The 12,627-nt window shown below is 30.2% G+C and overlaps 1 protein-coding gene across 1 annotated transcript in view; it reads right to left on the bottom strand.

Annotated features, from left to right (window-relative positions):
* Positions 1-9,077: 9,077 nt before the first annotated feature.
* The window catches only part of LOC139494325 (von Willebrand factor D and EGF domain-containing protein-like), a 35,295-nt gene continuing 31,745 nt past the window's right edge, over positions 9,078-12,627 (bottom strand). Inside the window, exon 20 of the mRNA XM_071282493.1 lies at positions 9,078-9,255. Coding sequence (XP_071138594.1) covers positions 9,078-9,255 — 178 coding nt within the window. The remainder of the gene's footprint in view (positions 9,256-12,627) is intronic.

Raw genomic sequence — 12,627 nt, 5'->3', positions numbered from 1 at the left:
AATTTGTTAATTTGCTGAAATCAAAACTTTTACACCTATGTTTTATTGTACTATATTATTGCCTCACACTGGCAAATTGATTAAAAAAATCAGCTGATTGGTTTTTCATAAATCTAAGTCAGACTGGACACATGATTAAAGCACGCATTATGTAAAACATGTTCTTGATAAATTGCATTTGCATAATACGATGTCGTTTAAACATCCCAGTTAGCATTGGACGTGTGTTGAGGTGTTTTCTGTTAGCTGACTTCTTTAAATTCATGAAGTTTTTATTAAAATATCTGTGTACCATGTGACATTATATAACTTGCAGTTTCCTAAGTTTATAATTCAATATAGAACACGTGCTAGTAATTGTCGTTTGATTTTGATAATTAAAAAGGTGTAATTATAATTTATTGTAGACATATAAGAAATTGTTATTTAATGAAGATTAACGTAGTAAATCATTAATAAATTATTATAGCTGCTCATGGTACTGATTGCTATGTGTACACAAATGGAATCCTATCATACACGGGCACAACTAGCGTTACACATACAGGCAAGACCTGTCAGCGGTGGGATAGTCAGTATCCACATCAACACACATATGGATCATTGAGCGAACATCAAAATTACTGTAGATCACCAGACAACTATAAACAATTATGGTGTTATACAATGACTAATACAAGATGGGAATATTGTGACATACCAGAATGTGGTAAGTTATTTTCTGCAGATGCTTTCTTTGAATAGCCTATGAGATAACTCTCATCAGGAGACTTTTTTTTTCTCTCCATGTCACCTTGGGATCCATATATTCCACCATTCGAACGACCGGAAAAAAAGGTTTAGGTAATTTCATTAGTTGGTATTGATTTTACGGTTTAATAGAGTTTTGTTAATAAAAACATTTACTTTTTTTTCAAAACTGGTAAAATTTATTTTTATTTTTATAAATTTTAGAATCAAAACAGAAACTTATATGATATTGAATAAAAATATAACATTAAAATTTTCTGGTTTTAAAGAATTTGTTTGGATAAAAACATCTAAATTTTTGAAGTTTTAAAGGCAACTCGAGAGCAGTAACCGTAGCCATCTTTTAACGATTCATCCAATAACCATAACATAGTTTTTATTATTCCCACAAACATGACAAATGTGGCGAACAATGTCTTAATAACAATTCTATTTCGAAGCATTGTCTTCGTTTAATAAAAGCTAAATATATAACATGTATCATAATAAACAGTTACTTGATTTTCTAATTTACCACTTAGTTTGTTTTGTGTTTAGTAGCTCGTTCAATACAGGTCTGATCAGGGGGATCGAGCGCATCTGCACCGTACTGTTTACTTCGTTAATCATTAGAATTTAATTATTATCTTTATTATACAATATCCTGCAATAAAGATGATTCTCTGTACAATCATTCAATCAATGAAATCATGCAGATACATGGACAAGCATGACAGAAAAGGGAAAGAAATAGTTATCAAAGGTACCAGGATTATAATTTAGTACGCCAGACGCGCGTTTCGTCTACATCAGACTCATCAGTGACGCTTATATCAAAATATTTATAAAGCCAAACAAGAACAAAGTTGAAGAGCATATAGGATCCAAAATTCCAAAAAGTGGTGCCAAAAACGGCTAAGGTAATTTATGTCTAGGATAAGAAAATCCTTAGTTTTTCGTAAAATTCAAAGTTTTTGTAAACAGGAAATTTATAAAAATGACCACATTATTGATATTTATGTCAAGCCAGAAAACCTGTCTGGTTATTTTTTATTCTCCAAAATTGATGATTGAACATAAACACATTCGGTAATTGCTGCCAAACATTCAACATAAATAGATTTGAAACTTTAAATTGAAAATAATAATGCGATGTGAGTTATCAAGTTCTTAGTTTTTTTTGGTTTTTTTTTGGAAAAATCAATTTTTCAATACTTCAATATGTCAAAGCGTTAAAGATAACTATGTGATGCTACTAGTGTTTAACATAGTGATTTCGTGCAGAACATTGCTATTTTGTTACATGTTAAGAAAAATAAATATATGCTATTATTAAACAATAATCAATAAAATTACAAGAATTTGTAGAATTACAATAAAAAATATTGTCAGATAACTTTTTCTTATACATATTATAACCTCTGATGAGCTGGTACAAAATCAACAGCTTAAAAGGTATTATAGTACTGCATGCTTTGAATTTAAGAACCTATATAATAATCGTTTATGGTTAAACGAGAAGGATTATCTAAGAAAATAAAGACATTCATCAAAAGTGAATGAATCCGGCTACAAAAGTGCAAATCAAATCATGAAGTTCATTCATCTATTTGAATGTCTAAAAAAAGTTTTAAATTAGATACATAATTTTCTTTTAATAATTTTCTGCTCCCTTCTATTATAGCTTAAAATTCGGAAATGATGTACCATGATGTCAAAGCTGTCTTAGTTGTTGAAATATTTATCAATACTACCACTTACATAGACGAACAAATAATTAAATATATACTCTATCACTTATAAAAAAATATATATTGTTGAACTCTTATATTTCATTTTGGTAAACATATGCGTTCCAGCTCATTAATTGATGTTCCGGCTCATAAAGAACAAATTAAATCACAAATTAGTTAACTACTATAATGGAAAATGTATATTTAACTTAACTTAAAAACTTGTCTGGCTCTGCGATATGTACAAATTTGCAGCCACTTCCGGTCAGAAGAAGTATAATCATAATATTGAAGAGATGTGGTATGATTGCCAATGAGACCGTCTATCCACCAAAGTTCACATCAAGTGAATGTAAGCAATTTTACAAACATTGCTACCTTCAGCAATTGTAAGTACTTGAAATAGCTATACTATCATACAAATGAACATTTCGTGCAGTTCCGTCTTATTATTTCATTTGGGTCGATTTGTGTTCATTATTATATGCTAAATGTCGTTTGTTGTGTTTACTTTTTTTTTCCATATTCCTGATTTTCGTAGACTTATTATTGTCTTGTTCTTTTGGTATGATATCTTCTTCTTAAACCATCAATAATTTCATTAATTGCAGGACGATCAACTGAGGTTGTGACTGTAATAACTACACAGGCAACTAGTGAAATGTCTGTGTCAACAGGTATACAACAAATCGACAGTAAGTTCACATTGCACATTAGGTATGGTTTATTAGTTATTAAGAAAATATACCAACACGTGCATGATAAAATTCAAGCAATGGAACATCTTCACTTTTATCACATTTTCCCCTATTGAATTACATTCTTTAACTCTGATAGAAAACAGTAAGTTAATATTGCAAACGTAGATATGGGTTTTAAGACGAAACGCGCGTTTAACGCAAATTTAAAATTTCAATCCTTGTATCGATGATGAGTTTATTATTACATATTCAGAAAATATACCAACACGTGTATGATACAAATCAAGCAAAGGAACAGCTTAACATGTATATCTATTTTTTTTCATATTAGATAACATTCCTTTACTTTAATAATAATAATAATAATAATAATAATAATAATAATAATAATAATAATAATAATAATAATAATAATAATAATAATAATAATAATAATAATAATAATAATAATAAGTTTGATAATATAGTCATAGTAATAATGGTAAAAACAGTGAGAGGTTAACAAAAAAGATCAATTATTTACTTGTTGAGGAAATGAACCAGATCCACAAGAATGCATTCTCTAAATTTCCTTAACTCGTGTATTATTTAATTGGTATTATACTGACCCATATAGTGTTTTTCCTATGTTAACATCAGAACTACACTAAAATTTTGTCGTCGGCTCTTCTTTTTTTAACCGCGACAAAAAACAAAACAGAAGCACTTCAACCAACATAGAGTATTTTTCAAGCAGTTATTTTGCTACGATCTATTTGAAATGTGGGAATTGTATCAAAAGTTATAATTGATACTTTTCATTATTTGTTATTTAACATTCAATTATATAGCTCAATATAAATATGAGAAGGCAGTTGTTTTTAAACTGAAAATGAATCGATCAATCATAATAATTATGATAAAGTGAAAATTATCAAAGTTGTTGTACGAAAAAGATAGAAATAGTGTTCAGTTTGAAATGGTAAACGGTATATATTATCGAAAATCAATTAATAAATCTTTTAAATGCTGATAAATTATAAATAGATGTTTGAGTAAACAAACTTATGTAATACTACATTGCATAACAACTGTAGTGAATGCTATTACTTTGTTCAATATTTTTGCGTTTCGAAACAAAAATAATCGTAGGTCTTTTCTTTATTTATTTGTACGGAATGTTTAATTTTGCATGTGTTGCAGTCCGGAGATTCAGTTGATTCAGTTTAATACATGTAAATGCAAACTTTTTTATACTTCTACTGGGATGTGAAGGTTTTATTAATTGATTTTTGTCTTACAATCAATGGCGTTATATGCTTAATACTTCTACTTTGAGTAACTTTCTCATTTATTATTACGAAGCACTAACTACTGGTAAAAATTGCGAGATTTATTCAATTCAAATGCAAAGAAAAATCGCTGCTAACATATTGAACGTTGATGTGTTGTAGCAAATTGAGAATGGAGTATTTGGAATGATTGGAAGTTCTGTGAAGTAAACTGCGTTCGGGAGGATACAACCGAAGGTACACAGAGGAGATGGAGAACATGTAATGGTTCGGGATGCTCTGGTTAAGACATGGAAGAACGATCGTGCTCAGAACCAGGAATATACAAAGGTATAAAAAGATTTGTTTAGGGACCAGCGGAAACTCTCCGCCGGTTGCAAAATTTTCTCGTTGGGTTGAAGACCCATTGGTGGCCTTTGGCTGTTTTTTGCTGTTTTTTGTCGGGCTGTTGTTTCTTTGACATATTTCATATATCCTTTCTCAATTGTTTTCATTGTATCGACATTCAACATATTTGTGTTTATCCCAAATAATAAGTTTAGCAGCATAATGCAGCAAATAGAATTGAGAATGGAGAATGTGTCAATGAGATAACAACCCGACCATAGCTCAGTGATAATGGACGTCATATTAAAATCCGAAATATATAAATGAACTAAAATTAAAAATCGTCCCTTCAAGTTTGATGAATATTGTTTATCCTCTTTGTAAATCTAATTCGATTGTTGTTTTATCTAAATATTTTTAAGTGTTATAATTTTTTTTATCAATTATATATTGTTTAGAAATTGACACGAGTAATCCCGTAAACGAAGGACATTTAAATATATGTATTTACCTTATTTTGATTTGATTTGATTTACCAGTACGATAATATATTCTTATGGTTCATATAATCAGAATTAAAATATATTAATAAACATTAAAATATATTAATAAACATTAAAATATATCAATCAACATTAACCGTTTTGTTAGATTCTGATATATAAATCAGAAATTTCCGACAATCAATATAGCATATGTAAGACTTAGTTGATGCGAAAAGGGTACAACACAAATAGCGTTAAATATATATAAACTAAGTCCCTAGTAGGAAATTCATGACGTCAAGGATTCTAGAAAACTACGGAACAAATTGTAAAATTTTGATAATATATACCCTCAGTTTGAAACAAGAATTTCCTGCAGATCCGACAAATTCGCTTTTATACCATCATAAAGAATGTATCAACTTATCTGTACAAGTTTGTCCTCTAAATTATTTAAACTGATTTTTCATTAAAATTTTTAGATGACACGTAAACTAACATTTTTTAAATATTTTTTTCTAAATAAGTTAACAAATGAAATATTACACCAGATAAATGCTATTTTATTTTGATCTTTTAAGAATGCGACCAAGGAAACTGTTATGTAAATGCCCAAAGAGGTTAATTAATACAAAATGGCACAACCTTGATGGAAAGAATATCACAAATTCCGAGGTAAAGCAAAAGGTCTGGGAGGATTTCAACAAGAATATAAAATCAGAGATCGAAGTTGACAGAAAAACTGTATCAAGTGCGGTACGAAAGAAAATCTCATCGGTAAACAAAAGAACATCATCACAAACTATCGGGTGGGGCTGTATTGTTTTTCTCGTGTTTCCAATGATTTTCTTAATTGGAATAGACATACTTAACTGCTACATGCACTTCCCGTCACGCTGTGGCAAAGAGAAACAAAAGCGAGTATCGGCGATTTCTGTTATCAACGATCATGAAGATAGTGCGAATCCTCTGCCAGAAACTGTGGATACCAATGTGGAATGTTATGCCAGCGGAAGTGGTGAAAATTTGCATCCTGACGAAATGAAACTTGAAACTTATAAGAGAAGGGATGACAAGAAACAGAAAATTTGAAAAGAATCGTTGAAGGTCATATAACGTGTTTTATTTGTTTAACTTCCCTTGTTATGTTTGTATTTTTAGCTCACACATTATTGTCAATACAATGGATTTCTAGGCATCTGTCATACACAGGTGAGTGGTGTAGCTAGCTATAAAATCAGGTTTAACCGACCATGAGTTACACGAGGAAATAAATTTAGTTTTGTGTATACAACAATTTAACAACTAATCTCCAAAAATATAACTATTAAAGTTGTATGAAGTAACGTCGTTCCTTTTTTCCCTCTACGATGAAGAATATTTGCATGAAGATAACAAAGTCAAATTATTTAATATTGAGACAGGACGTTCTGTCATCTTAATGTTTTCTTGATTCAGAAATATATCACATTTGGGTCCTTATTCTTCAACTTTGTTCTTTATTATTCAGGCGTCATTGATGTCTTAAATACTAAGCATACGAAACGCTCTTATATCATGTGCATATATTAGGGAAGGGTTGAGCGCCCGCTAAAATGTTTCACCAAGCCATATTCTTGTGTTTGTCCCAAGTCAGTCGCCTGTACTTCAGTAGTTGTCGTTTTGTTGCTGTATAACATACTTGTTTTTCGTTCATTGTTTTTACATTAATCAGTCTCGTTTGAATTGATTTACATGTGGCTTTTCTGGTTGGCCTTACATAGATGCAATTTTAAATATGATTTTGTCTATCCCTCGGCTATCGTTTGCCCCTCTTTTACAGCAGATATAATTTCATTAATACATGTAATGGATATTGAAATTTAAAAATTCGGGACGTTTATCACATAAGATATATGTATGTGTATTTCTGCATCTATATTAACATGAAACTTTAAGAAGATCTCTTTTGGGATACCTTTATTGCTTAAAACACCCGCCACCAACAACACACACTTCACCTGAAATTTATCACATCAGTAATTGCAAATTTTTGTTCCTGCAATGATCATTAATATTTATTTGTATAGTGTGCGTTTTAAGGTAGCACAATACAAAGATTTTTCATCCCCAGCCAGACATCTTTAAACTAATGTAATTCCACTCATCTTTCTTTAAATTTTATAAATGAGGTATCAAAAGAAAGAAGAAGGATTAATCTTCCAAATTGTGATAATTTCATTATGACATAATTATTACATAATTAATTGTTATGTAATTAGTTGCCATATTGGGATGTCCATACTTGAATGAATTTAGCTTCTTTGTTATTCATAGCATCCCAACATATTTTATAGATTCTTGCACAACACAGTTTGACCTCCAAAACTGTGTCTCAGATTTTTCCTATTGTATTTCATTCTCTCATAAATCTACAATGAAATTTGCAACAATAATTCATAAGAGACCACTAATTTCTATTGATGTTTTTGGAAATCTGAGACACAGTTTTGGAGGTCAAGCTGTGTTGTACCAGAATCTATTAAATTTTTTGGGATGCTATGAAGAACAAAGACGCTGAATTTTTTCAAGTGTGGACATCACAATATAGCAACTTATTACATAATAATTAATTATGTAATAATTATGTCATATTGAAATTATCATAATTTGAAAGATGAATCTTTCTTCTTTCTTTTGGTACCTCATTTATAATATATAAAGACGGATTAAATGAATTACATCAGTTTAAAGTTGTCTGATTGGAAGTGAACAACTCTTTGTAATGTGCTACCTTAACTATGATGATATACATTTGTACTTTCATAATCATACATTTAGTTAATTAAAAATAATGGCCTATTACTACATTAGTTTGTGTGAATGTAATAAATTGAATTAAAAAATATATACATTTTGTTATTACTCTATTGTGGTAAGTATTAGTTTCATTCATTTCCGAAATAGTAAGTTGACATGATATGGTACCATTCTTCTTCGATGTGAGGTAACACAATATAAAATAGCATGGTATACTGTTTAACCTTTTTCATTTCCACTCTCTATTCATTCGTCTTGATTTAAGCATTGTGATTAATTAATTGAAATGTTTACTCTGAAAAACTATTATGGCAATATTCACAATTTATTATAATCAAGTGAGATCGGATGTCTTTCTGAAGAAGCAGTAATTTGTATGACTACATCTAAGTTAAATCAAAAACCCAAATATGTGTTATATTATAATAAAGGAGCAACCATTTAACTTGAAATGTTTAGAGGCGTGTGTTATGATCTTTATACCGCCGCCTCCTTTTGTAAGTTAAATGATCGTTCCCGTATAACTAGCTAGACAATTAATGATTATGTATTGTTAATTAGTTAATTATTAGATTAATTTTTGTTTAAAATATTAGATATAAATTCCTGTGTCCTTGACATTATTTCAACATCTTATTATATTGAATATGTTATTCTTCAAAAAAGGAAATGCATGCGAAAGAGAGTTTTTAAGTTAAGTTAAATATACATTTTCAATTATAGTAGTTAACTGATTTTGAGATTTAATTTGTTCTTTACGAGTCGGCTGTTACTTTTTATCTTCCATATGTTCCAGTGCTTGGTTTTTTTACATTTTTCAATCACAGATTACCCTCGCATTTGCTCTGTGTCAAAATTCTAAAGACAGGTTTCGTAGTTAATGTCACTGCATACGGAAAATATATTGGAAATGGTATACGAGAAGACTCTTTTGGATTAAAAAACAAACCGTTTCATCTTATGAAAATTCTGTGTAATTTCTATGAAGTACTGATATAATATTGGAAAGTATTTTTCCAAAACAAATATTCACTATTGTAAATTTTCATATTGTGGATTTTCTAATCCCAGTGAAGAGCTATCTCTTGTAAAACTTTCGGAAGACGCCAAAATGGATGAGTATTCGTGGTAATTCGATATACTGATACTCGATACTGTTTCATACTGCGCATGTGGAATCTGCTGACCAGTATTTGACAAATCATACTTTCTACAAAGAAAGGGAATACGCAGATTAGCATTACAATTCATAACAAGAGTATGTCCAAAGTACACGGATGCCCTACCCGCACTATCATTTTCTATATTCAGTGGACCGTGAAAATGGGATAAAAACTATTATTTGGCATTATTGTTAGCAAGATCATATCATAGGGAACATGTGTACTACGTTTCAAGTTGATTGGATTTCAACTTCATCAAAACCTACCTCGACCAAAAATATTAACCTAAAACTTTAACCTGAAGAAGGACACACAGACGAACGGACGCACAGACCTGAAAACATAATGCCCATAATCTGGGCATAAAAATAAGCAATTTTTAGAGTAAAATGATTTGACAGATTAGCATATTGTTTGAAATAGGAAGAGCACTGAGGACCAAAAATTCCTTAAAGTTTTGCTAAATGCAGCTAAGGTAATCTATTCCTGAAGTAGAAAAGCCTTAGTATTTCAAAAATTCAAAATTTTGTTTATAATGATGACATAACAATGATAACCCAAGTCAACACATAAGTGCAGACTACTGGGCTGGTGATACCCTCGGGGAAATAAATCTCCACCAGCAGTGGCATCGACTTAGTGGTTGTAAATAAACTTATCAGTTTGCAAAAGGTTTATTCTTGCATGTTGCTTGAATCCCCGGGGTTACATGAACTTATAGTTATTTTGATAAATCATTATTACACAACACTCTGCATGTTTAATTGGTGGACAACATGGCATGATTTGAGTGTTATTTATTAATCGTGTTGACATTTAGTTGATGATACGCCATGTTCTTTTGGACAGGTACTTAAATATTATAAAATCAGAAAAAAAAATGTGAGGTAGTACTAAATAGTTTAACAGCAGAACGATTCATAGTTAAACCAAATTGCTTAATTTGAATGTGTAGGGTATGCATGTAATGCATCGGCCCAATTACTGTCTTTTCTATATTAATACACCCATGACACTCAATATTTTAGGTTTAAGTGTTTTTGATGAAAATAGAATTAGAAAAGCAGTTCGGGGGAACCATCATTATTGACCGTTATGCTCAGTATATATGTGCTTTGCTTAGTGGTTAGAAATTTATAAAAACAAAACACTATTTTCAACAGCATATTTCACTTTTTATGCACATTTTACGAGATATGGCATTGCTTTACCTAAAATATATCAAACGTTTTCACTTATTTCACTGATCTTTTTGGAGTTGAATGTTATAATTCTAGGTTAACATATTGTCCATCGAACAAATAGCAAACGTTTAGATGTAGTTTTTCGAGAGAAAAAAAATCAAAACCAACATATATTTCATGGTTTTTAATATCTGTCTAGTTTCTATTTCATTTAACTTTCCAACTATTGCTCATTGATCATCATTAATGAGTTTTGTGTTGATTTAGGTTCAAAATATAATAGGCCTGGTATCTATAATGAGTTGTCTCTAGCTTTCATATACAACATTTTCGTTCGGTATGTTTTTTCGTTGCACAAAATGAAATCTTTAAACCCTCCTGTTTCGAGAATTGACATGAGGCAGTAAACGGTTTTCGATATATGGCGGATGGACTATAAATGTTTGGGATTATAATTTATCCAGTAAGTAATCGTGCAGGCATGATTAACTAATCCTGTTGACAGTAAGTACGTCATGTTCCTCTATTCATTCTTATACACATATTTTATAGAGTATACATGTGAGAAGATGCGGTATGATTGATAGTGACACAACTCTTTACAAGAGACCAAATGACACACAACTTAACAACTATATTGTAGTCAATATTACACCATAAAATATAGAAACATTTGAAATCAATTATATAATAATCGTAGTGAAAAATATTTAATGCATTGGATATTACTTAATATGAACCTCTTCTTCCCAATCACTATTACAATTATCAAAGCGATAAAACCAGCTGCAGCCAAAGAGATTCCAAATCATATTCTTTTATAAAGTATATAGATGTATCGGATGTTTTATCTGCAATGTAACGTTAAACAAAGTTTACGCATAATAAAAATCCGTGTTTTAACAAAAATAATCAAAGGTTGGAGAAAGTTTTAAATTTGCTACGATTTTAAGTAATATATATACATGATTGGTAAATAAATTTCCATTTCACTTCCCATTTTTTCAACCAGTTCATTTTGGAAATTATTACACTAGTAACCCGAATTTAGCTTGAGCGGACAAAAACGTGTTAACGCTATTTATATGAGATTGATCGTCATTTGATAAAGATTGACAAAAAATAAAAATTATATTTAATTCATTTCAATTCATTTTAATTCATTTTAATGCCAGTCAAATAGATTTCTCTGCGGTCAATCAATTAAAATCAAGTTGGTGGTAAGATGCGTCAAACTTATAGGCCACGCCCCCGTAAAACTATTTCAAACAGGCATTAATTCGTTTTAAACATGGATGAGACCCGGGCTTTTTACAGATAAATCACTCAAGCAAAACGACCTCGATGTATCTATCATTTTTTGTTTCAAACTTTATAGACTTGAGTTAAATGCGTATAGTCTTAGTGAAGTCACATGCTTCATAATTTAAACAAACGAATGAATAATATACGTGACATGTATATATAAGGAATTTAAATAAAAACATTAAAATATATATGCACGCGCGGTTTAAAAATTCATTATCACTGAACTAGTATATATTTGTTTAGGGGCCAGCTGAAGGACGCCTCCGAGTGCAGGAATTTCTCGCTACATTGACGACCTGTTGGTGACCTTCTGTTGTTGTTTTTTTTATGGTCGGGTTGTTGTCTCTTTGACACATTCCCAATTTCCATTTTCAATTTTATTTTAAAACTTGTAAATCTGTTAAAAATAAAATAGTTAGATGTATAACATAATTTAATTTTGCTCAAATACACTAGATCTTTATCGCACATATTTATGCCTTTCAAAAAATTGCCAAATGCTATGAAAACTCGTGGCATGTAAGTAACGTGTGGCCCTTTGTAACTATTTACGAAACGTTATGTATTCCTGCATATTTACCGTTTCTCTTTTTTCTGTTTTACTTTATTGTACTCGTAAATTAAATGTAGATACGGAAAACTACACAGAAATTATTTACTGTGTAAATAATTAAAATCGATGTATCTTTTATTTCCTGTAATCAATAAATATTCATTCCCTAGCTGTATATTGATATATTGAACAGCTTGTAATGAAAAACAATGTTTTGTTGAATAATAAAATTTATCAAGATAATGTTGTCGTTTGTTGAATATGATAAACAGTTAGTCTTGCTCAAAATTCTAAATGAAGTAGCAGCTCAATGAACTTTTAAAACTGTGTTAAATTGTAATACCGGTCACTGGCACAAAACAGGCATTAATTGT

This window comes from Mytilus edulis, chromosome 11 (assembly GCF_963676685.1).
Source record: "Mytilus edulis chromosome 11, xbMytEdul2.2, whole genome shotgun sequence".
Classification (NCBI taxonomy): domain Eukaryota; kingdom Metazoa; phylum Mollusca; class Bivalvia; order Mytilida; family Mytilidae; genus Mytilus; species Mytilus edulis.
The sequence above is the reverse complement of the archived record's forward strand: the minus strand, read 5'-3'. Positions and strand labels throughout refer to the sequence as shown.